The 26,948-nt window shown below is 44.0% G+C and overlaps 1 protein-coding gene across 1 annotated transcript in view; it reads left to right on the top strand.

The window, feature by feature from the left end:
- The first annotated feature begins 22,405 nt into the window (after positions 1-22,405).
- Positions 22,406-26,948, top strand: part of PODXL (podocalyxin like) — a 194,421-nt gene continuing 189,878 nt past the window's right edge. The window contains exon 1 of the mRNA XM_085653586.1: positions 22,406-23,151. Within this exon, the coding sequence (XP_085509712.1) occupies positions 23,118-23,151 (34 nt within the window). The 5' untranslated portion in view covers positions 22,406-23,117. The remainder of the gene's footprint in view (positions 23,152-26,948) is intronic.

Genomic DNA, 26,948 nt, shown 5'->3' with positions numbered 1-26,948 from the left:
TAGTTAAGTATAAAAAAGGTATACTTATGTTTTATTTCTAGAACCAAGCAGGACTTGGCAAGGGTAGGTAAAATATACTTTCAAATGCAAAACTATACACAGAAATGCAATTGTACATGAAACTGGTATTGTTACAAGTTAGCATTTACTTTAAAAACTGTTCAGAATACCTTAAAAATACTTTGGATTACTTTTGTGTTACTTTATAGTTACATTGACTATTCTGGGTGAGATGCCTAGATATCACACTGTGGGCCCTTCAATACAAAGGTAATTTAAACAATTTACATTTCAAAGTATAGTTACTTTTGTTTCACACAGAAACAGGTTGACAGAATATTTCAGAGGAAAAACCACAACATGGGTTCCTATGGAGAAAAAGTCTGTTATCTGTTTGCAGGTAAGTAAATTACCTACAAGGTTGGGTGTCTGAGGTTAGAACCAAGGTTCCTCAAGAATAAAGGAGGCATTCGAGCAGTGGTGTAACGTAACTTGAGGGGGCCCCCCTGCAAAGCACAATGAGGGCCCCCCCCCAGAGGCCCAGCCCAACACCTACCACTTTGCCCCACCGACAAAAATAAGCAGTCACCTAAAGCCATATTTTCAACACTTATCTGTGCATGCTTTGAACAGCAAATATACATAGAATGCACTTTAATTGTGCTCTAGGGCTGCCTGAGTGATGAGATCCATGACTGATAATTAAAGGGAACAAAGACAGAAAAGTCACATTACAAATGAATACATACTTTTTTATTTATAACTCTATTTGGTGCCAAGACAAGGTCTTTCCAGGCTCTTTAAACACTTAGCTGGCATTTTTCTTTTGGCAACCCTACTTTATATTCCTTTTCATGAAATGCATTCTCACACTACAGTAGTAAATGTAAATTTCAAATGCAAGGAATAGGCATAGTGGGGGCCCAGGGGGTACTGGAGCCAGAAAAAACTAAGCCTCTGTAACCAGTTAACAAAGGTATGTTGACTGTGCACCCTTAGATAGAGCATACAGCTGACTGTTGTGGTGCACTGTAGCACCCAACAACACTTTTCAATAATGTACATCACATGCAGACATGTAATAGCGCTCACTGGGTAGAGCTTATATAGCACATAGCTCAGAAATACCATATAGATGGATGGCACGCAGCTCTCAAGAGCATTGTAAGCAGTTTAAAACACACGAAAGCATTGAACAGAACGCTCTGGACAGACCTTGCGTACACCCCACAGAGCGCAGATATACTATACAGCTGGCTGCAATGTGGCCACGAAGAGCACTTTTCAATAGCATGGAACACACACAAACTTCCAACACAACACATTAAATAGAACATTTTGCTTACATCTAACTAAGCACAGACATGGCATTTGGGCCGTGGGCCATATTTTCCATAGAATGCATTATATAAACATAAATAACGTACTGTAACATGTAATTGTTGCCCCTATAGTTGTGTAGCTCTATCTATAACTTGGTCATCAGAATGTGCTACAACAAATACGATGATGCTGGGCTGGTAAACAGGAGAGAGGCGGGGTATTATATTAATTAGCATAACTGTATCTCTTTTCAGCCATTTTTCAGCTCAAGCTAACATGTCTGAAGGAAATGCCCATCTCTTGTGTTACTCCTCCTCCTGACATCCTGGCTCCCGAGACGAAAAAGTGTTTATTACTTTGCTCAGCGGAAATGCTTACATACTCGTATCATTCTAAAGATAATGTTCTTCCTTTCTCATGATCTGAGTCTTCAGACACGTGTATGCTCCTTTGCATTAATGCCTTTATTTCAGACCTGTATGTCCTTTCTCTAAACTGCTGCAGAGCTTGCTCCAACTCATATTGCGAGCGAATTCTCTGGCTGAATGAATCTGTGGTTCACACACTGTTCATTTTTATTTTGTTAATAACCCCTTTAAGATTTTGATTGCTGTGCACGTAGAATTTCTTTAACAACGGCCTAATGGAGGTGGGATAACTGTGCTCAGGCTGAGAGAGCGGACAGCCAGGCACATTGATGCGTGCCTCTGAACACTGCCTGGGTGGTATTTCCTGGGTGAGCAGTGAGAGGCAGGAAGGCTAAGCAGGAGGGAAAGGACACCTCTAGCAAGGGGAGTGATCTGCACCCCTAGGGCTGCAGGCCTTGTGTGGAAGGTCACCCCAGGATAGGGAAGGGCATGACGACTTCAAGAATTGGAGGACTCTAGGCCAGTAACAGGTGATATCTTGAGGCGGCTCAGAGCCCTTCTCCATTCCAGACATGGGCATGCCAGACCACTCCAAGGACCCCGAGATGCACACTTTACATGAGTGTGACATGGAGGTCACCATTTGAGCCTCCGTACCAGTGCTTAATTTGAGCCGGTGGTTTCCAATGCTCGGCATCGGCACTTTATTGTCAGCACCGGGCCCTGTGACAGTCTGTCACAAGGTGGCGCTGTCTGGATAATTTAGAGATGACGTATTGATGCATCCCCAAGGTCATGGGGTATGTCCCCCAGGCACTGAATACTAAGTCCTCTAAGAACTATTTCTTACAACCTTGGTCTACAAATGTGAAACCTCTTAGAGGACTTAGTATTCAGTGCCTGGGGGACATACCCCATGACCTTGGGGATGCATCAATACTTCATACGTCACACTCTTTTTCGGTGAGTGATACCCCAGAGCACGACAAAACCATTATAACTCAGTCTACAAACCTCTAGTTAGTGTGCGTACTATACCCCCTTTTAATTTAGAGATGACCCCAACAACAGTTAATTTTTAACTCAATATACATTAAAATCGAATATTTCCTGCCACCCAAGAAATTCTTATAGTTTTGGGGCCAGAAGCAGTCTGAAATGTCACACTTGTAAAAGTGTGAATGTTAGTACTTGTGCTGTCACTATCATTGGTGGCGTTGGCAGGGGCAATGTTTGGTGCAAGGTGCAGTGTCCTCCTGATGACAGCCCTGGCACTTATTTTTCTGCAAATTAAGCACTGCTCCAAACCTGGTAGTGGGCAAAGCACTGGGTCAATGCTGTGCCCTTCTCTGGGGCGGTTGCAATAAGCCCCAGCAGCACTGGTACTGGTATCCTCGAAGTAGGCATAACAGGTAGCCCCTTCCCTAGATCCGCCATCTTAAGAAGGCACAGAAGGCAGAGCTTCCTTCATCATGATACGCATGCTTGCACTGGCTGCCAATGTGAGGATTCCCCCTTCTCTTCGCAGGTAGAACCCCCAGTGGTAAGGACCCCACAGGGACTCGCATACGGATTGGCCTAGATACCTGGTGAGAGAAACCACCAGGGGAGCTCAGGTTATGGGCTGATCCAACTAATCTGAAGGCAGGGTGTTTGGAAGACCTTTTAGGGTGTTGTGGGAGCGTTTGTGTCTCTATGTGATTGAATGTGTGACCCCTGACCATATCCGAAGCTCTGGGTGATCGCCCCAATGTGTTTGTCCCTGTGGGAGTGCCCTGTACCTCCCTCAATACATGAGTATTTAGCACTTTGCTTTGGCATCCATAGTGGGGGAGAAGGGGGGAGACATGGGTGCAGTGGCAGGGTTCTTCAGTTCCTGGATGGCTAAAACTCCAAGTCCTAGTTTTGTTGTACAGAGGTACTGTACAAGGGAAGACTCGCACTGCACACACTCTTGCTCTGGACTTTTACCCACCTTCTCCTCATTCACCACCAAAGTATCTAGTTCCTAGGCATGTGGCGACAGTGCGCTACACCCTGATCTAAGGCCATCATTGTATGAGGTGGGGGTGAGGCTGCAGAGACTACAGAGGGAATGGAGGACTTAAGGGGGTGAAAAAATGTTTAAAGCGAGTGGGGCTACAGGGATAAAGGGTTTAAGGAGATGGGGATTTAAAGGGGTAGAAAGAATAGGCGTCCAGGGGCTCGGGATGAAGAAGCTGCGGATGGCTTCATTCCCACCCCCCCCACTGAGACTCCTCGCCACCACGGACCACACCTGCCTTGGCTCAGACAGACTCACCTGAGGCCTGGCCTGCAGCTTCAGTGGCAGGCGCGAGCGGGCAGCAGAAGAGCGCAAAGGCAAGGCTAGCCAGGCAGGGGCTAGTAATAAGCATATTATGGCCGGGGGCGCCGCACAGTGACGATGTTTCTCAGTAGTCTGGCTGGGTCCTGGGATGCCTCGCCTCACTTGTCAGGCGCACTTTTAATTGCGCTGCTGCACAATGCGCATGACTGTATGGCATTGGTCACCAGCCCCACCCTATGCCCCACCCTGAAGACGCGCAGACACGGAGACATATGTATAGCTGCCAAGGTTTCAGATTGCCATGTGTGACATTTTCATAATTTCAGTGTAATTATGAGTGACATTCAACAACTATAAGTTTCACTTTATGGCGAGCAAAATCTAGCAATGAAGGCAAGGGAAACAAATATCAGAACCCACGGGCTGCTATAAAAGTAAATTAAATGAGTGCACAACTTTGCAGACAGACTAGTGACTGCTGAGTTTGGTGTGCCCTCGGTCCCTGTATGATTCGGAGCACTGCACGAATCAGGTCTCGGCCCCGTGTGCAGAAGGCCTCAAACTGTCCAGCAATTATTGCACTGCACTTTTTGGCTGCAGGCCTTACTTTCTATGTATAATAGACTACAGGTTCATTCTGTGTGTAGCAGTGGGCACCAAAGAGTGTGCAGCTGTGTGATGCTGTTTGCATCTGTGTGCACAGTGTAACTGTGCACAATGCTATGTGCATGCAGGAGGCTTGCAACTGTGTGCCCAGTGTAGCTGTGCACTATGCTGTATGGATGTAGTAGGCTAGCGTCTGTGTGCACAGTGTAGCTGTGTGCTATGCTGTATGGGTGCAGGAGGCTTGCGTCTGTGTGCACAGTGTAGCTGTGCACAGTGCTATGTGCATGCAGGAGGCTTGCGTCTGTGTGCACAGTGAACTGTGCGCTATGCTGTATGGGTGCAAAAGGCTTGCGTTTGTGTGCATAGTGTAGCTGTGCATGTTGCTCTGTGCATGCAGGAGGCTTGCGTCTGTGTGCACAATGAACTGTGTGCTGTGATGTATGGGTGCAGGAGGCTTGCGTCTGTGTGTACGGTATAACTGGGTGCAGCAGACCTTAGAGAGCATGCCTCAGGCCGCATCTCTCAGACTCTGCCTACTTGCGGCTGGATGTCTGTGTGCAGCAAGCTTCAGACAGCATATAGTGCGCCCAGGCCTCCAACTCAGATTTGTCAAACAGCCCCATGGATCACACTCTGTGTGCCCAACACCCCTGTCTCTGACTGTTAGCTCGAGTTTAAGGCATTTTCTGCTCAGCAGGCCTCTGGCTATCTAGTGAAGCAGGCCTCGTGGTGCTTAAGTTTAGCATTCTGAGGTTCAGTCTCCAAGTACACGTTTATTTTACTTTGCCATTTTCTATAGCGCGAACAAGACCCTATGGGGTATCAGAGCGCTTTATAATTAACCCTAGGCACACAGTTACTTGAAATAAATATGCAGCTGTATTTTCATACATGGGACGCCAGCAGCCTCAGCACTTTTAATCAGTACGAAAAGCACCAGGCTGTTAATAAATACTGGTAATCCCGTCCCCGCTTTCAGTATTTCTGAAATAAAATGTCTTTAAATGTCCACGGTCCGGATTGCATTTCATTCCAACTCAATTCAGGAAAGCACGCCTCTTAACACTATAAATTCAGCAGTGAGCGAGGGGAACAAACCTGAGACGTGCAGTGGACCGTTGATCACTATTTTCCTAATTGTTTCTCTACTAGTAACTTTTTTTAGTTGAAAAGGAAATTTATTGAATATAAGTATAAATACAACAATACTACATTTCCATGTAAAGAAGTAATACAAAAATGGAAAAGTATACTGTATACAATAAGGAAAAAAAGAGAAGGGAAGGGAAGGGAAGGGAAGAAGAAAAAGAGGGGGGGAAGGGAGACAAAAAGATATAAATATCCAATAATAATACAAATGAAAAAATTGGTCAAAAATATAACTGGTATATCATATGTATCTCACTACTAACAAACAAAATTATACATTTGAGAATAAGCACAGAATATATTAATAGGCAATTAACCTTACTTCAGGGAGGTTTAGGAACTTCTTCTATGGCTGGAGTATGCGCCGGTAATGATTGAGCAGACATGTCTAGAAAGTTAGTAACAGGAAGCCATAATAAATCACGTTTAATGGCTAATGCAATCGGATAAACATAAGCTCTATCCAGTCTGTGGTTATAACAAACACCATACCACCAGGCCTGGAAGGAAACATTTGAAGCATTTTTCCACGATTTAGTGATCTGCTGAAAAGCAACAGCTATAAGTAAATCAATGATGTGGATATTAAGCGAGGTGGAAGTAGACCAAATTTCTGCAACACTACCTAGAAAAATATGAGAAAAAGAAAAAGGGATATGTGTGTGAAATATTTTGTTAATTTGTTGCCAAACACTAGTCCAAAAATGATGAATAAATGGACAGGTAAATAACATATGTTTAAGATCTGCAACATGGGCCGGACATGACCAACAAGTAGGAGGAGAGAGAGGATTAATCTGATGTAATTTGGCAAGGGTGATTAAAAGTCTGTTATATATGAAAAATAATGTTTGGGTAGTATTTGCTGCCCTAGAAGATTTCCTTAATTTAATCCAAATTTTATCCCATACTGAAGTGGAAAAGGAAGTGTTTAAATCAGATTCCCAACTAGATTCAACAGCAGATTTGTCGCGAATCTGATCAGTGTGCCTCAATTTGTTATAAATTTGAGAAGCTGAAGTATTCAATTGTAAGAACAAAAGAGGAACTGGAGAAGGACTGATCTGTATGGAAGAAGTCTTGAGCGTGTCATAAGAGCTTTGAACAGCTAGGACCAATAATATATATTTAGAAAAATATGAAGAGGGAAGGGAGTACCGAGTTTGCAAGATAGAAAAGGGTATGCAGGAATCACCAAGAAAAAGCTGATAAGTCCATTTAAGGCCAAGATTAAACCAATCTTTCCAAAAGAGAGTTCGATTTTTAATCTTAATAAGATTGTTATACCAAATCGGAGATTGCAAAAATGGTCTCGATCATTTAAACCATCGAACATAAAAGGATGAAAGGTTTTATGAGTACGTTTAAGAATGGGGAGAGAAAATTTTTGAGGGGTATTAGATATGGATAAAAATTCATCAAATGAAAGAGGATAAATGAAAGAAGATTCAATTTCTACGCACAAAGGCAAAGACAACGAATCAGTCGAATTCTGAGATAATAAAGAAGAAGAATTCTTAAGAAAGAAGGAAGTATGATAAGACGCAAAATCAGGGAAGTTAACACCCCCTAAGTGTTTAGGTTGTTTAAGTTTGGAAAAAGACATTCTAGGTTTTTTGTTCTGCCACAGAAAACGTGATAAAATAGTATACATTTTTTTGTACCAGAATTTAGGAATGTGAACAGGAAGATTAGATAAGAAAAATAAAATTATAGGGAACAAAATCATTTTGATAGAATCTAGTCGACCCCACCAAGATAAAAACAAGGGATGCCAACGCGTCGTGGAGTCGGTTAAAGTGGACTGGAGATTCTTAAGATTGAGTGATATAGTGTCTTTAATAGAGGGAGTGAACCATAAGCCTAAATATTTAATCTTAGTAGGATTCCAGTGAAAAGAAGAAGATACAAAATCAGCATGAAAACAATATTTATTTAATGGAAGAATTTCACATTTATCTACATTGAGTTTGTATCCTGAAACTAAAGAAAAAGAAGAAACTTCTGAAAGAAAAGCCGGTAGAGAGGTCTGAGGATTAGAGATAAATAAAAGAATATCGTCAGCATAGGCTGAGAGTTTTAAATGTTTATCACCATAGGGAAAGCCAGTAATAGTGTTGTTCATCCGGATTTTAGATAAGAAGTGTTCTAAAGACAAAATAAATAAAAGGGGAGAAAGAGGACAACCTTGCCTGACACCTCTGAGAAGTGGAAAAGAAGAAGAAACAAGACCGTTGGCTAAAATAAATGATCTCGGGAAAGAATAAAGCAGCGAAATATAGGAAAGAAATTTAGGGCCAAAACCAAACCAAGTAAGAGTCGAAAAAATAAACTGCCAATTGACCCTGTCAAAGGCTTTCTCAGCCTCTAAAGCCACAGCTGCTAACGAAGAATTATGAGAGTGAGATTTACTAAGTACATTGAAAAAGAGACGGGTATTATCAGAGAGGTGGCGACCTTTAATGAAACCACATTGTTCTTTACCGATTAAGTGAGGTAGAATATTATCCAGATGAAGCGCAAGAATTTTTGCAAAAATGTTATAGTCCAAATTGATTAAAGAAATAGGTCTGTAGTTTTTACATAGTGAATGATCTTTACCTTCTTTAGGAAGAAGACAAATTAGAGCCTCTTGAAATGAACCTTCAGAACTCCGGGAAGCTATAAAAAACAAAAATAATTGAAGCAATTTGGGAATAAGGAAACTGGAGAAGTGAGTGTAAAATTCTATAGTAAAGCCATCAGGACCCGGAGCTTTCCCCTTTTTAAGTGATTGAAAAGCATTGTGAATGTCTTTAGTGCATATGTCTGGTTCTAGAAAGGAGAAATCTACATCCAAAGAGGTAGGCGGGGGTATAGAAGCTAAATACTGATCAATGTCCGAAACGGGAGGAGAAGATTCAGGAGTATATAGTGACTTATAAAAATTGGAGAATTCCAAGAGAATGTCTTCATCCTTGTGGAGTACATTATTAGATGAAGAAGTGATAGATTCAATTTTAGTACGTTCTTTTTTGATTCTGAGGTAATTAGCAAGAAGATTACCAGATTTGTTTTGAGCACTATAGAATTTAGCACTAGATTTGAGTAAATATAGATTTGCAGAATCAGTAGAAAATGTATTAAAAGAAATTTTGGCGGTAATGAGTTCCTTTAAAGTAGACTGGTTTTTTGATAGATAATAAAGATGTTCCAATTTCTTAATACGTAAATTAAGTGCCCGAGACTAAAGAAAAGCCGCACGTCGTTTTTGGGCAACAAAAGATATGATAAAGTCCCTAGAGGCAGCCTTAAAAGAATCCCATACAAGAGGAGGAGATAACTGAGGGGATTCATTTTCATCAAAAAATAAGGAGGCAAATTTGAGAAAGGTTGGTGTAAACTTAGGATCCAATAAAAGAGCATTATTGAATCTCCAGCGTCTAGTACCTTTAAGGGGAGGAAGGAGATCCAAACTTAAGGAAACTGGGGCATGGTCAGAAATGAGAATAGAACCTATGTCTGAATGAGAAACGTGTTGAAGTAGAGCCCTGGAAATAAAGAGGTAATCTATTCGGGATTGGGGTGAATGAACAGGTGAATAATAAGTGTTTTCTTGTAATGTGGGATGACAGATTCTCCAGGAGTCTACAAGGGCTCTCTGAGAAATAGTGGAGGTGAATTGAGAATGTATAGAAGAGGGGACAAACCTAGAGCTAGAATTCCTGTCAATAAAGGGGTCCACAACCATATTACAATCCCCACCCAAGATCAAATACTCATCAGTACATTGCATTAGAAGGGAAAGAATTTGGGGCCAGAACAATTTATCATGTGTAGTGGGAGCATAAACATTAAAAATAGTGAGAGGAATCTTATTAATCAATAAGGAGGTCACAATCCATCTACCATCGGAATCAATATCCTGTTTTATGAGCTGGACATCTAAACGTTTATGACAGAGAATAGCAACCCCATTACGTTTTCCTGAACCTGGTGATGCAAAAACATGTCCCACCCAGTTCCGTCGTAGTTTAGTTATTTCAGTATCCGATACATGAATTTCTTATAAAAGAGCAATATCTCCCTTTAAATTTGAAATATGTGACAAAACTCGCTGACGTTTGATAGGAGAACCCAAACCTTTAACATTCCAAGATATAATATTTAACGACATTTAAATCTTACGTAAACTGAAACAAAACAGGTCGTAAAATAAAATGCCAATTGTAAAGGCAAAAACAGTGCGAAAAATATGACAAAGTATGAAAAAAGAACATTATGATAAATAGACAGCAGTGAGAAATACAGGAAACCAAGAAATAGCATAAAAAGTGAGGATAAGAAAAAAGACGAGATGAATGAGAAGCATAAAAGGAAAGCTGAAAATAGAGATGAAACAGAGGAATGAGGAGAAAAGGAGGGAAAGAGTAAAGATAACAGAAAATAGAAGAACAAAATAGACTTATCAATTGATAAAACAATACAATAGAAAGACGTACCACAAAAGAACAAGAATGACGGGGTAGGTGGAACCACATGGGGAGAGCCAAACGCCAGACGAGAGGGCGTAGGACGCAAGGCACACAACGAACATCGTCCAGGCGAAGTGAAGTACACTGAGAATAAGGGAACGCAAAAACCACAACCTGATAAAAAAGGAACAAAGAAGAAATAATTTAGAGTGAAAAATTATAATGACACCAAAACTTACGAAAGCCACTGAAACAAAAGAAGTTCACATTTAAGGACAAATACATAACAACCATTAAACCATGGAGATAAAAACATTCACAACAAGTTATGATTTAGATATGTCCATAGAAACTCCTTTACAAGAGTCCAAAAATTGTTGAAGTACAGCAGGGTCTTCATAGTTGGTTGTTTTGTTGTTATAAGTCACTTTAAAAAGACAAGGATGGAATAAACCATAACAAGCATTCAAGCTGCGAAGAGCCGGCCTCATATCCAAAAACTTCTTTCGACGGTCAGCAGTTATTTTGGCATAATCCTGAGCGAAAAAGAGATTGGAGCCATTCCAGGAAATCTTTCCTCTCTGTTTGGCTGCCTGCAAGACCTTAAGCAAGTCTGTATACTCCATGAAATACAGAATTACTCCTCTGGGTTTTGTTGAGGAAGAAGAAGAACGGGGACTCTGGCCCAAGCGATGTGCATGTTGGATATTTAATGGTGGGGATTCTGGCAAACCAAGGAGAGTTAGAAGAAAGGATTGAAAGTAGGATATTGCGTTAGTACCTTCAAGTCCCTCAGCCAGACCATAAATGCGTAAGTTATTGCACCTATTACGATTTTCTAACTGTTCAATTTGTTGTTTAAGATGATCCACCTCCTTATGAAGAAGAGGAACTTGCATAGCAAAATCTTGCACAAAATCAACTCTTTTTTCTAGAACATCAACTCGCTGCTCAGTGTGAGACCAATTGTCTTCCAGGTTCTGCAGACGAATGTTGGTTTCTTCCATATGGGGTTTGAGAGCGCGAATCTCTTCAAGAAGAAGTTCCATCGACAAAGACCCAGAAGAATTAGTAGGAGAAGGAGGATTCGCTTTACCGCGTTTTCTAGGTGCGAGAGGGACTGAAGACGGCAGTTTGGATCCCTGCTTGGAACTTAGCCGAGTCACAGAAGAAGAGGGACCTTGTGTAGCCACACAGTCCATGGGGAGATCATCAGCAGTGTCTTGTAAAATATTGAAAGGATTAAAATCTGCCAGTGAAGCACCACTAGGCTGCGGAGCCTCCTTACGGTTAGAGCGAGATGATGCCATGGTCAAAACTGAAAGGGGATAGCGACTAGCAAAGTTCAAAGAATAAAATTACATTTGTAAACAGTTGCCAGATGTAAGGAAACACACAGCGACACTATGTGAGGAAAAAATGATGGCATTAAGTCCAACATTTCCAAATTCAGAGAGTATTGACCACCAAGGTGCGATGATAACAAAGCATAGCCAGAAGATAACAAGCATATCCTGTCAGGCTGACTGGATGACGAAAGTTGAAATGCTCCAAAGCAAAAATAGCAAACCAGGGCTTGGAAAAATACAGAGGCTCAGAGGCAGCATAATAAAAAACAGGTTAGGTAATTAAAACTACCAAAATTGACATCTTCTAAGGTGAAAAAGGGCAGCAGGCAGAAAAAACACCTCAAAAAGAAAAAACAAAATGGCGGCCGCGAGAGCAATACAGCCGAGAAAAAGCCAAAAAAAGCTGTTTTAAGCTCACCATAGAGCAGCAGCTACATCATTTTCTATGGAGCCGCAATTCCAACGATCTCGGAGGTGATTTCTGCGCGCCGAGAAGAAGTGAAAGTATCCTGAAGCGAGTCCTTCGCCTCACGCCGCCACGGAACCCTCGGACGTAGCGGCCATCCCCGAAGGCGCCGAAGCCACGCCCCCTGACTAGTAACTTTTTAAGAACATTGCAGATGCCCGTGTTTACGGTGCGCACAAGCTGCAACCCTTGTTAGCACTTGACTTTTTGGGTGAGATAAGCATAAACCAACTCTATTACACTTATAAGGACGTGAAAATTGAACCTCTACATGTGGTCAGTAAACACCTGATAGCTGTGAAATATGTTGCAAGGTTAAAAATTTGTCTTATAAATTTTTATTATAATGATTTTATTAACCACCCAAATCCCACTTTCTTAGAATTGTTCAACTTTATTGATGAAGTTGCGAATGGAGAAAAGTTTGGCCAATTTGATGGCATTTGTGTTGGCGGAGATTTTAATGCCCATATTCACTCTACATCTCCGCCTTGTAGACGAGGTTCTGAATTATTGGACTTATTATATAGCAGGGACCTAGACGATGTAATGGGCTATGGTGGAACCTTTGAGGGAAAGGAGCCGGCCCCTACTTATATTGGCCGTGGTAGTTCAACCACGATTGATTATATGTTTACCTCCTCCCTCCTTAGTGAAGTGCTACTTAAGTCCGAGGTTGTTAGCAGTTCATATAGTGATCATCTGCCCATAGTAATCCAACTTAAATCTATTAAAAAACCCGTAGGCCCACATGAGACAGGAGCCCAAAATATTACCATATCTACAGACAGGCTTAGGATTGTTTGGAGAGGGATCGACAACCAAGAGATCCTATCTAATGTGATTAGGAATAATCCTTTGCATATTTCTAACTGCTTAACACCTGGTGGCCCCGATATAACTAAGTCTTTCTGTGATCTATGCACAATTATAAAAAGGGCAATCTCCAGACCATCAAAAGAACATAATGCAAATAATCAAAGATGGTTTGATACCAATTGTTCGAGGGCTAATAGAGAACTTAGAAAGGCCTTGGAAGCCAAACCCCGAGATGTGTCCCTTGTCAGTTCACTACGCTCCAAATATAAACATGCACTAAAAGTTAGAACTGAGGAGCTTTTAATAAGCCATTGGGACAATCTCACCAAATCTGCTGCCCTAAAAGATTCAACTGGGTTCTGGAGAGACGTAAAGAACTTGAGAGCCCTGGGAAGTAACATCACCCCGATAAATTGCAATATCACAGGAGACTCATGGGTCACCCATTTCTCAAAGCTTTATGCTGCAGTTGTAGATCCTACTGAGGATAATTTCCCCGACAGTACCATAGCCATAACATTAGAGGAGGTGGAGGAAGCCATTGCCAATAGTGCTGGCAATAAGGCACCCGGCCCGGATGGCTTGTCCATCGACCAGATAAAATCGAATACAAGCTTTTGGGCCCCCTTGCTCTGTAACCTTTTTAACAATTTGAGCAAGAAATCCATCCCCTCGACATGGTCTTGTAGTACTATCGTACCCATTTTTAAAAAGGGAAATAGGTTGGACCCGGGGTGTTATCGACCAATATCTTTGATCGATAATACCCTGAAGGTCCTTGGTAGGGTTCTATTTGATAAAATTAGCACCTGGGCAGATGAAAACTCTATTATCCACCGTTGCCAGCTAGGCTTTAGGAGCAAGCTTGGCACGGTGGAACAATGTTTGAACCTTAACCTTATAATGGCCAAATACACGAGAGCCAAACAATCCCCCCTGTATTTTGGCTTTATGGACTTAAGCTCAGCATTTGATTTTGTCAACCGCTCTCGCTTATGGTCCATTCTTTTAAATTATGGTCTAGATGAACCCTTAGTCCATTTTTTGGCCAACCTCCATCGCAATTTGAAAGCCCGCGTTCGAATAAATAACGAAGGCGAGGTTTCAAATGAGATTTTAATAGGCAAGGGGGTGAGACAGGGCTGCGTCTTGGCCCCCTTGCTTTTTATACTATACATCAACGAATTAACTCATTCCTTATGTAACTTGACAAAGGACGTCCCTATTATTAATAAGAAACCTATCCCGGCGTTACTCTACGCGGATGATGTGGTACTCATGGGCCGCACCCCGAATGCCCTGCGTACTTTAATATCGGGATCTGTTGATTATATGTCTGACCTAGGTTTGTGCACTAATTTCAGCAAATCCTTTATAATGACTTGCGGCCCTAAAAATTATAAAATCTCAAAGATTACGATAGGTCAAAACACTTTAAAAAGCACTTGCACTTTCCCATATTTGGGTCTGCTATTTTCTAATAGCGGCTCGTGGCAACCTCATGTTGCAATGGGGAGAAATAAACTCTCCAAATCGATTAACTCTGTTACCTCTCTCCGTCAACCACGTCAGGCCGATGTGGTTTCCAGCTTATTACAAATCTACCGGACCCAATGTCTTCCAACTGGAACATACGGTGCAGAAGGTTGGGGGTTCTCGAACTGCTCCGAACTACAGAGAGAAGAGAATAGATTTTGTCGGAAAATCTTGGGGGGAGTTATTAGTGCACCGACCTATGTATGTCATAATGAATTAAAACTGCACTATGTTGAGGATTTTATAAGAGCTAGACCAGCACTGTTTTGGTTAAGGGTCTGGAAAAACCCGGCAGCTTCCCTGTCCCGTGAGATTATTATAGATTGTTTGAAAAGTGAGACCGTCGGTTTAATCCCATGGATAAATGCGGTAGAAAGGAGCCTCGTGAGTGTCAACTAAGGTCATCTCTTTTTACACCCCGACCAGATCGATGGCACCCACAAAAACCTGGTGAGAAGGGCACTCTATCAGCATTTTCATAAAGAGAGGGAAAGAGTAGACTCCGTGAAACAATCCACAATTAACTACTCACTAATCCAGGAACCATATACCGCATTTCCGATGTCACCTCAGTCCTATCTATGTAAAAAATTGGGCAGGTGGAATAGGACCTTACTATTTAGATTCAGGGACAGGAGTATTGTAAATCTCATCTGCTTTCCACTGGGTTACATTAAAAATCTGGAAAAATTAAACTGCCCTTGTGACCATGGTGGAACCCAGAGTATGCAACATTTTATTTTTGGCTGTGGTTTTTATATGAAATTTACAAGGCATTACCTAATTCCCTATTGTAGGAAATATGACTTGACTGACCACAACTATGCTTATAGACATTTTTTAATGTTGGGATCAGATGAATTAATTTTTAGAGTCAGTAATTTTCTTAACGCCATCGTACGCTCACGCAAGTCTCTGAAAATCGATTAACTCTGTCAAGACATGCATTCTGCACTTTAAAGCATGATTTGCACAACCTAATGTATTGCACTTGTCTTGTTTTCATAATATTTATAGCTATCCTTTATGCATACCGCTATATACTGTATGTATGATGGTTTTATGCACAGTATAGCAAGAAGGTCATTTGAGTTTTCATTGTTGCTTTTATAAATTATATTTTATATGTAACAAGCTGTGGCCCAAAATTGTAGTATCATATGTGTATCTTAAAAATTTTGTTTTGTGCTTTTATGGATGGTTTTTGAAATCCGAATAAAGTCTATTTGAATTGAATTGAACTCTATTCTGAAATAAATTGACACATGTTGCCCAAGCCTAAGGTAATTCCTCAGGAGACAGATCATTGTCTTTGGCACTGGAATAGACATGGCATGAATCGGGCGGTGGAACCAACTTATTCAGGGGATTGAGGAATGAAGAAAGATTACCGGCCTGGCTCGCCTCTCTGTGGCGAGGACGGTCTCTCGGCAAATTAATTTTCCATGGGGCGAGGGGTTGTGGGGGGGGGGTGGGAGTTTGATTTTAATGTCAGCTCTTCCGATAGTTGAGCATGATGCGGCGGGACGGTGCAAGCAGGCAGCTCTGCTGCGAGCGCCATGATGTGCCACAAATACCTCTAGCCAGTCTCCCACAACCGGCAGCAGGATGTGGCATCACCCAAGCCGCGGCAGGAATCAATCTCCTTTTCTGATTAATTACTCCGGCCCTGGCCCGTGCGCGCACCATTTAATTAATGAGGAGGCCATGCACCATTTAATTCATAAAGAGGCTTGCTTGCTCTGCTGAGTGAGGGGGCCTCTGGAGCACGGGGGACCCCCGCAACGCAGGGGCTGCGGGGGCCTGTGTTACGCCCCTGCACTCGAGTTGCACCACCAGCGGCACCAGGGCGGCCGGGTGCAGAGTGCCGAGGCCCAATGTTAGACAATGGGGATAGGGGCATTCGGTTAGGGGCTGCTCACGAGCAGGCCACTTGGTAGCGGAGCAAAGATCATGAGGTTAACATTAGTACTGCAGGGGCCAACAATCAGTGCAGGAGCTGCACCACCAGTGATCCAGCGGGTTTCCAACCTCAGGTACTCAAACACCATATACTCACCTGGGCCCATAAACACACTTTCACATGGGCTAGTAATTATCGCTGGGGGTCAAGTTTTATAAATGATTTTTAATAAGATTAGTTACCTTTCAAAATTTAACTAATCTTTCACTGATCAAAAAGTTATTTCCTCTGGTCAATGGACCTATTAGTTGGAACTAGTTGATGGTGAAATGACATTTAGAATTTATATTCCTTACCATATTTGAAATAACCACAGACTCGGGAGATGTTTTAAACGTTTATCTAGTTAATTCATGTGAGCCAAAACAATAATACAGTACGAACTCCGGTTCTCCAAGGAGGAAAATCAATTATTTCAATAATCAGTCACCTATATGAGAACGAAGTTTCACAATGACAGTACTTCAGAAAGGAGAGGATAGAGAGAGCAGTACAATGACATACTACACAGAACTATATTTACCTAGGATGGTGTGGAAACCGACCCCTTGGCCACGGAGATGGAAGGGTCTCCATGGAAAGATCAGGTGACAAAGTCTTCAGGACAGGTTTCAGGACAGGATTCAGGACAGGATAGATGACCTCTTCTAGATCCGACGCCTGCGTCGCACCTCTCTCTGACACTATCTTCCTTCTCGATTCTTCCGCGATCATCTACTAATTATTTGCCTTATTTACCGCCTCGATTCTTCCGCGATCTTCTTCTAATTAATTCTAAGTCGGCAAATCGATTCTTCTGCAGCATTTGTTCAGCTCTCGGACAGCATCCCGGTCTCTCAGCATTCTGGTCTTGCTGTGATACGCTGTTCTAACTAAACTACCTCAATTATACCTTTCATTACTCATGTACCACCCATTAATGTTTCAACTTTATGAAACTCCTAATTCTGATTGGACAGGCAAGGGGGGATGATCATCACACCATGCTAAGTTTTAATAATTTTCTTTGGTTCTTTGTTAATGTTCCCGCCCCTTAATTCTTATTCCCAAGCTTTATTTCCCACCCGCATTTCACATCTTTATCAATATAAATGAATACATATAACAGTTGTCTGTACAATATGCAGGTTCCCAGGACATGTTACGGACATGTTACAATGATGGCCTTGGACGGGTTTCAAGAGACGATATCATGGTTTCCCGGCTTGTCATTACTGCGCCTGCGTAAAAGTCACGTGTAGTGCAGGCTTCACTCTCTCTCAGAGGCCCAAATATGAACTAGTAGAGAGGTCAAAAAGAAACATATTAATTTCAGAATAAAATGATTTCACTGTATACTACCTATCTCTACTCTAATCCCATTTACTTATAAAAACTCTCCCTGCATTAGCATTTAGTAAAAAGCTTGTTTTAGTTTCAGCAAAGCAGATGCTTAGCATGTGAGCTTTCAAGCAGCCATATTAGATGCATTTGCGCTGGTGCACAAATTTCCCTCCAAGCGAAAGAACGTCATTCTGCGTAGATGCAGTTGAGGCATGCGCAGTACAGTTTCCCGTGTTAGCAGCCATCTTAAGTTTCACTCGGGTTACGTGTTAGTAAAACACGAAAGCAAGCTTCATCTTGCTAAAATATGTAATGAGGTGCATATTAATTTACACAAGACTTTATTGATACAGTGTTACAGGTTATATGAGAGGATTGCATCCGAGCAAATCTCTTTCATACGAGTCCTTGCTCCATCACCAGCAGCACTGGGGTGGCCTGATGTAGGGTGCCAAGGAGACATCGGAGCCCTCTTGATTCCAATGGAGATCTCCAGCTCCAAAGAAAGGCTGCAGGCTCTGTCAAGGAGGTTTCCTGAGGGCAACCACCAGCAGGAGAGGTATGTTAGATTGGTGGGGGATGCCTGGACACCATCAGTTGGGCCACCCAAGGCCATGGGCGTCGGGTGTAGAGGTGTCTTTAGGCGTCGGGTCTTCTCACCTGCTCCGGTCATGGTCAGGGGGACCCCTCAGGTCTAGGCTGCAGGTGTCAGGTAGAAGGTCGAGGTAAGTCTAGGATCACCGGATCCTAGATCAGGATCGCTGGGGAGACCTTCTTGTGGTGTTGGGCCCACTAGAACTCGGGCCGTGGGCATTGGGTCCAGAGTGGTGCAAAACTGCGAATTCGGCAGAGTCTGGAGTCTGTGTTGGAGTGTTTGGTTGAGAAAATCCAGTGCTCATGAGAGACAAAGTCTTTTTCGGGAGGGCAGGGCAGTTCCTCCAGGTTCTGGATGGCTGCTGGCTGCTGGACATGCCAGGGTTTCGTTGGGTGCATGTCGAAGTCGGGACAGGCTGGTATGACTGTGTCCAAAGCAGCTGTTGTCCTCTTCTTCCTCGTTCAGCACGGCTCATCAGTCCTTCTTCTTTCTTCTTCTTGTATCTGAGGAGGCAAGGTTCTGAGTCGCCCCTTAATACTAAATTTAGGAGCGTTATAGGGTTGTGCAGGTTGGGCCATTGGGTCCCTCCCTTGGGGTGAGTCCATCCCCTATTGTGCCACCCTCCAGTGGGTGGGGGGCATGAACCTCTCTCTGGTTGGCTGAGTGCCCCATTTTCAAGATGGAGGGGACTAAGATGTGTGCTTCACCTTGCTTCACCCATCTGAGGGGTGGGGTTGGCACAGGTGGGCACACTTCTCTTCCTAACTTGTTTTTCCTGACAATTCTCCCACCCAAAGTGGGTGTCTGAACTGGAGGGAGACAGTTGCTGGGGGCAGCAAAAGGCAGAGGCAGCTAACAAAGGTAGTAGGTCTTTGAAGCTTCCCCTTTGTGGACCCAGCCCATCCTGGGGGAGGAGACATGAAACCTCTACCCAGGATGGGCTTTGTTTCTGGACCCATAGAGCGGAAGCCCTCTACCGTGGTAGCCAGAAGCCTGTCTGGTGGTGGCAAATGGCAGGCAGCAATTCAAAAGCCACACCAGGGCTGGTTGTTTTTCAGGGGGCACCTCTAAAATGCCCTCTGAGTGCATTTTACATTAAATCCCACACTGGCATCATTGTGGGTTTAACGTGCTGAGACGTTTGCTACCAAACTTCCCAGGTATCAGTAAAGCCAATATGGAGCTGTGGAGTTCATAATGACTAACTCCCAGACCATATAATCTTTATGGCTTTACTGCACTAACAATGTCTAAGAATGGACTTAGACATTGTAAGGGTACAGTGCTCCTGCAACTGTACCCTCACCTGTGGTCTAGTGCACCTGCTAGAGGGGTGACTTGCCTAGGCTACAGGCAATAGGTTTGTACCCATGGCACACAGGGATGTGTGTCATGTCGACTCTTCACTTTCTCTGCACCTAAACATGCAGGCTGCACTGGCAGTGTGTGAGTGTTAAGGTGCCGGGTCTCTAAGGGTGGCACAATAGGTGCTGCAGTTCTTAGAGGCATTCCCTGGTCACAGTGTCCTTGGTACCCATGGTACCTTTTACAAGGGGCTTACCTGTGGCCAGAGATGTGCCAATTGTGGGTACAAATGTACAGTTTTGGGTAAATAACACAGGCCCTGTGAACCTGATTGGCAGGGACTCAGGGCAAATCGAGTCAAAGTGCATCAAGTGTCAAGCAAAAAGTGGGGGATAACCATGCAAGAAGGGGCACTTTCCTTCAAGTGGTGCAGGGTAGAGTGTAGTGACGTAGAGTAGAGTGGTGTAGAGTAATGGAGTAAAGTGGTGTAGAGTGCAGTGGCATAGAAAGAAGTTGTGCAGAGTAGATTGGAATGGTGTACAGTGGATTGGCATAGAGTGCAGGAGTATAGAGAGGAGTGGTACTGAGTAGAATGCATTAGCATAGAGTGTATTGGCGTAAAGTGCAGTGGCATAGAGTGAAGCATTGCAGAGTGGCTTTCAGTGGAGTGACTTAGAATTGAGTTGTGCACAGTAGACTGGAGTGGTGAAGAGTGCAGTGGTGTAGAGTAGAGTGGCATAAAGTGCATTAGCATAAGAGAAAAGTGGTGCAGAGTGAAGTAGAGCGGTATTGAGTGAAGTGGCATAGAGTCCAGTGGCATAGAATGGAGTAGTGCAGAGTGTAGTAAAATGCAGTGTTGCAGAGTGCAGTGGAGTGGTGTAAAGTGAACTAGTGCAGAGTAGAGTGTTGTGGCGTGGAATGGTGCAGAGTAGAGTGGATTGGCATAGAGAGGAATATGCATGGTGTGGTAGCACACTTCCATTACAGACAACACATCTTCAATTTAAATCACCAATTAGATTTACACAGACATATAGGTTCACTGATAGAAGTACACAGCGCACAAATAATGTGTAGAAATGTCATCACCTAGTGTATTTACTTGTTTTGATCATCTAAATATATTTGTTTCCACCACACTTCAGAATGACCAAAAAATTTGCTTCATTTGGGTTTTTCTAATTCTGAAATATCTGGACAATTAATTTGCAATTCTGCAGACATTTAAATTCTGTTGTGTGATAGAAAGAAAATACAATCTTAAAGCCTTTCTAAAACACTCCATAGAGTCAGCATGATTGTCACATAAATCCTCACACTTTAAAGTCAGAGAAAGAAAAGTAAACAACAAGCTCCCTGGAATAGAGAGCCTGGTTTGATCTCTGTGTATGAATGCACAGCAAATTTGACAAAGTAAGAACAAGATGTAAAGGCCTGTTTACAGAAATGGAGCACAGGTGGGTGAATACAGCAAATAGGGTTTGGGCAAGGGAAGGGACAAACTCAGGCCGGAAATCCTAAAACAAATAGAGGGGGATATAGAAAGCAAGCAAACTTGAGGTACACACCAGATTTCGTTAGCAAACCAGACAGCTAGGCTGTCTTGTAGGATTTGACCTAAAAAGGCCTATTCACTCCATTGATCACTATTGCTTAAAGCTTGGTACTCTGCCACCACAGAGCTCGTGTTACTTAAATACTGGTGAAAAATAGTAGTTTTTCACCACATGAGAATAACGCTTTGTGGGCCTTTGCCGGACTAAAGCAGATGGTAATATGTGAGACAGGCCTTAGTCACTGCGCACACGCATGATCCGTGTTCCCAGATGACCCAAAAAATCAGCCTAAGGGTCCAGATATCATTGCAGCTGGGCACTAAGGGCAGGGGTGTGCATCTGTTCCCATGCGAAGGACTTTTCAACCACAACAGTGTGCAAAGGTTTTACATCAATAATATCAATGTAGCGCCTAACAGCAATCATCAACCGAAAGGTGACCTGTCTCTGCTCGTCAAAAGGACTGCCACTGTGTTGCAACACCTGTGGCATCTTTGTTTAGCAACCTGTGATCCATTTGAGAAAGAAACTGAATTATATGTTAAAATATTCACACTATGCAGAAGATGGCGGATTGCATGGGTATTGCAGCAAATCTATAATTATGCAGAAATCCCTGGAGCCGCAGAATCGCATAATTCCAATGGCCCTGCTCACGGCTGCTAATTTCAATAGGCTCGGCAGGATCTGCAGAGGTTGGAAGCCAAACTAGCAAGCCAGACAGCCAGGTCGCTGTAGGAAGCAGTTAGCATCTTTATCGGTACAGGAAGGAACCCTTTTGGAAATGTGCATTATTCGTAGTAGTAGCCTGACATGTGACTGACTCTATCCCAGCTCTTCTCGGTTTTAAGAAGAAACGGACAGGGGAAAAAGCGTGTTAATCCGCGGATTTAAGCGCCATTTTCAACGCGCAGCCACCTCATAAATGGGAGAACCAGGCAGATGTTTAATCCGTACAAACCACACAAGCAACACCTGTCAAATATCTCCAAGTTATCAGGTCGGGAGCACACAAAATAAGTCTTCTGCATGTTATATCTGGCACCCATTTAACCCATTAAACACAATGCACCGGCCGGGAGGTGGGCGGCTGTCCCACAGGCAGGCGGCTTCCTCCGCACATCCTGCAGTTATCGGAGAGAGCCCGGCAGAAGGAGGGGTTTCCTTTGTTATTGTTTTGGAGTCAGGTCCACCCTGGGCTCCTATTGGGCCGTGACAGGGTTCGCAGGAGGGGAGCATGGAGGGCTCTGGCATGCTTTTTCCCAACACCCTGGGAAGCAGACGTGCCAGAGAGGACTCACTCCAGCCAGGACGAGGGTTGAGAAGGCAGCAGCCGCCCCGGGAGACCCTCTAGAGTAGACTGAGCCCGAAGCCCCCTGGCACAGAGAGACCTGCAGAGACCGACCCTGGGCGGGGAGACACGGGGTGCGGAGGGGAATCCTCACACCGGGGCAGGGCGGGGGACACAGCAGCCCATCCCTGAGAGGAGATAGAGCGGGGAGCGCCCACCGGCCAGATCCCAAGGGGAAGTGAGGCAGCAGGAGATAGGGGCAGAGGAGGGGGCTCCGAGACAGGAGGGCAGAGATAGAGGCAGGACAGGCCGGAATCGTTGGGGGTGACCAACCACCGAGGGAGACGGACAGCACACAGAGCCGAAGAAACACACCCATCCCGCAGCGAGAACTGCCCTCGAACACCCCTGGCACCAGCCCTCCTCGTAGCACTCCCGCAGCCCTTCAGGCACTACAGACCGGATCGACAACCTGCCGAGTACCTGGGAGCCCCCTTGACAATTTCCTCGCAACGCCCCATTGAGCCCCCGGGAACTCTCCTGCAGCCCTCCCTGCCCCGGTCTGCTGCTGCCTCGGGGGCAAGGCGCTGTATGAACCGGTGGTCCTCGGCCTGCGAGCGCGGACCCCCGGCCCCAGCGCCTGCACCTGCAGCGAGGAGGAGCGCGAGCCTGAAAACACCGCATTGGATACAGCGAGGAGGACAAGATGCGGCTGTTCCTGTGCGTGTCCTGCGTGCTGGGTGAGTGCAGGAATTCACGTGCTGCGGTCTTCCCGCTCCGCTGATCTCTGTTCCCTGCTGTCACTCCTTTCATCCTCTTTGAACAAACCGCCAGCCTATATGCCCAGACCTCCATATTTTCACTCAAACAGAGAACTGGCAATCTAACATCCCCGGAAAGCGGAGGAGCGGAGGCACTTTGTCTAGTGACCACGGGTAGCAGCATGAAAAGTTGCACACAGTATGGTTTCAATATAGTAGCAATGTGTAGTTACAAAGTACGGTTACCTTGAAATGTGTCTAGTACTAGAATTCCATGGTGTAGATGTAAACTTACAGTGGTAGTTAGTATGTAGTTACTTTGTAATTTAGTTGCATCGTAGGCACCATTGTGTTTTACGATTACACAGTACAGCTGCATAGATGTAGAGATAGTTCATCAGTTCGGTTACATAGTATATTACACAGTTAGTACATAGTTATAGTTGAAACCATTACACATTATACTTGTAGAAACCATAGAATTAATAGATCGGAGAGTAACATTGCATGGATACATGGTTGGTGCCGTTGCATAGCATAGCTACCTAGATGGTACAGTTGTATAGTTTTGCTTCCTAATTGTCAAATTTGCATAACTGGTACAGTTTCAGAGCTGGTAAAAGTGCATAATTCGTATCGTTTCACAGCCCTTAAATGTGCATAATTGTTGGTACAGTTACATAATAAAGTTGAATAGTCGATGCACGCAGTTGTTACAGATGCATAGTTGGTAGCGTTACATAGGACAGCTGCCTAGATGGTACAGCTGTATAGTTTAGCTTCATCGTTGTCAAAGTTGCATAACTGGTACCGTTTCATAGTTGGTAAAAGTGCATAATTGGTACAGTTTCACAGCTCGTAAAAGTCCATAGTTGGTACAGTTTCATAGCTCCTAAAACGCACATTGGTACAGTTTCATAGCTCCTAAAAGTGCATAATTGTTGCTGCAGTTACATAATATAGTCTAATAGTCGATACAATTAATTGTTGCAGATGCATGGTTGGTGCCGTGTATAGTATAGGTATATAGTTCATACAGGTACAGAGTTAACCACTTACAGTATATAGTGATATACTTGCTACATTTGCATAGTTGGTAATGCCGCATAGCTAGTAGAGTCTCGTGATATAAGAGGGTCCTTGCTGCAGTTGTATAGATGGTGCAGTCATATAGTCGAGACATACGGTGCAGGTATAGTCGGCGCGTTGAATATCGGGTACCGTTTCATATATAGGCGCTGGAAGTAAGGGTGCGGGGGTGCTGCAGCACCCCCACACAAAGCGCCGGAGTTCAGCAGGAGAAGGAGTAGTAAAGAAGCGCTACACTCTGCGTTGATGTGGCACATTTGTGCTTCCCAAAAGACAGGGGTCAAATGTCAGGCATTGTCTTCTGACAAACTGCTGCTTATTCTTTTAACATCAAAACTGGCGTCTACCTTTCTCTCTCTGACTGCAAACTGAGAGGTTTTCGTAAAAGTGACGTAGGTGACAATCGTGCAGTGGTACAGGGAGCAGAAGGAAAGGCCGTAGAAATTAAATTTAAATTAAATTTTGTTCTAACAGAACAGAATGTACATAACGGTGTGGATGAACCATACACATTTAAAAAATATATCAGCAATTTGGAAAGCACAAATGTGGCACGTTGCTTGTAATTCTGAAGTGTGATGTAAACAGACTTTATTAGGATCAAAACAAATTCAGACACTTCACTCGGTGACGCACACATGATAAATATTTCCACAAAGCCGATTTCTACACTTGTTTCATTGTGCGACGCTTGTACTTTTCAGTCTCTTCGACTTCAGTGTTATAGCATTCGTAGCAGCACCCCCTCGCCGAACGTTGTCCCAGCACCGCTGGTCACATAGTGTGCCACCCAACCTGCATTGTTGGCCCAGTGGGGAGAAGACACGGGGCTGGCGGAGTTGCTCCCTCTGTTTGCACCAGGCTCTGTGATCCAGATGTGTGGGAGGAGGTCTCACCGTGGTCGCCTCTCACCAGGTGGAGGTGGGAGGAGGCAGCAAGCATCGGTTATTCCAAAGAGCAGGAAACTGTCTCAGGTGAAGTTTTTGTCAGCAGGTGCAGCGTCTAGTCTAGCGATTTGTTCAGGGCTCTGGGCCTCAGGGGCTTTTCCATGCTACAGTCTCTCGCTCTTGTTGCGTTTTCCCATTTCAGTGCAGTAACTTCATCAGCCCGCCCTTCTCCCCAAATATTGCTTTTTGCTTATTTTTTCAGTCTTGCATTCTTAGGCTTGCGACCTTGATGCTTGTTTCTGGTGTTCTTGTTGCAGCAGCGCCCCAATGAAGGCCTGACATTGCTCTGTTCCAGACCCCTGCTTACCTTCTGTGCGGCATAACCCTGAGTCCTACCTGTAGAGAGACAGTATAACACGCCAGGTTTGCATACTGGAAGTAGGGAGGAATTATCAATAGCAATAACTTGTTTTATGTAGAGCAGAAACTCCGCTATTATGTCCAAGCACTTTAATAAAGATATTACTGTTACCTAAACAATGGTGCGAATGTTACCGACATCCCAAGGATAAAAAGCCGACGAGCCCGCAGGGAAGTAAACATGTGACCTGCGGGTCACACACCGAACTCAAATCTGCAGGAGGCGCATTATGGAAGACAGAAGAGAAGGACGTGAAGCAGAAAAGCAATGGATGGATGCGTTGGTGAGTTCTGGGATGGAAGAGCGAAGGAAAAGTTTGAACTCAAATCCTTCGTAGGGGTACAGTTTTGAGATAAAACACGATTGCAATTGTCGTGAAATGTGATGACTATCTGAGTCGAAAGCACAGGAGAATTGATCAATATTCCATATTATGTCCGGTAAAGAACATTTAGAAATGTGAGCTCGTTGCGATGAGCACGTGCCTGCAGCTGTACAGCGACAAGTGGAATCATGGGCCATATCCCCACGCGGCAGCAGCAGCGCGCGGTCAGAGCCTCGCGCACAGGCCTGTACCAAGTCTGGGAGCGAGGGGGCTAGTACTCGGTTATAGCAGGAGCCGGAGGAGAGAAAAAAATTAAAACCCCGGTGGGGGATGGGTGAAGGATCAGCCCGTGAAAAAGCAGCCTTGTTTGTCCGCCACAGAAGCTGAAAGGAGTTCCAGGGATTACTGTCCTCCCTGCCTTCTGCCCGGTTAATCCCCGCGCCGCAGGGGCTGGCTGCGGCCTGCAGCTACGCACTAGATCTCATGGCTTCTGGGGGCGCAGTCCGAGAGACAGACGAAAACACAAATGCAACTTATTTTTCGTTTGCGAGACACAATGTACCAGGTATTCCCAAGCGCACTTTTTGCACAGGTACGTTTGTGTGGGTAAACGTGCTGCCAGCCTTTCTCTTTACACCCTCACCCTTTGGTAGAATGGGAGACATCTCTGTTTCTACCTTTGGCTGCAATAACATTTTATTTGAAAAGTTGCATATGGCGCTGGCTAGACCCGGAAGTATCAGAGCGCTGTACATGAGAATGGACATTGTTTCAGAACATTGTTACATGGTTACATCAGTTAGAGTTACAGTTACCAGTATATGATTAGGACAAAAACGTGAATGTACACAATAATATAAGATATTAGCGCGTAGCAAATCCAGGACACATGTCTAATGGGGAATGGAAGGTAGTGGGGGAAATGGTAAACAGGGGGGAGGAAAGCAGGCGGAGTCAATAAGACCTGAAGGGGGAAAGTACGCGAGGGGGAACAAAGCAGTAAGAGAGAGGCAGATGAAACCGTGAAGAAGCGTGAAAAACAATATCTGATGTC

Source organism: Triturus cristatus, chromosome 4_1 (genome assembly GCF_964204655.1).
Source record: "Triturus cristatus chromosome 4_1, aTriCri1.1, whole genome shotgun sequence".
In the NCBI taxonomy this organism is placed as follows: Eukaryota; Metazoa; Chordata; class Amphibia; order Caudata; family Salamandridae; genus Triturus; species Triturus cristatus.
Note: the sequence above shows the minus strand (reverse complement) of the source record. Positions and strands in the feature narration are given on the sequence as shown.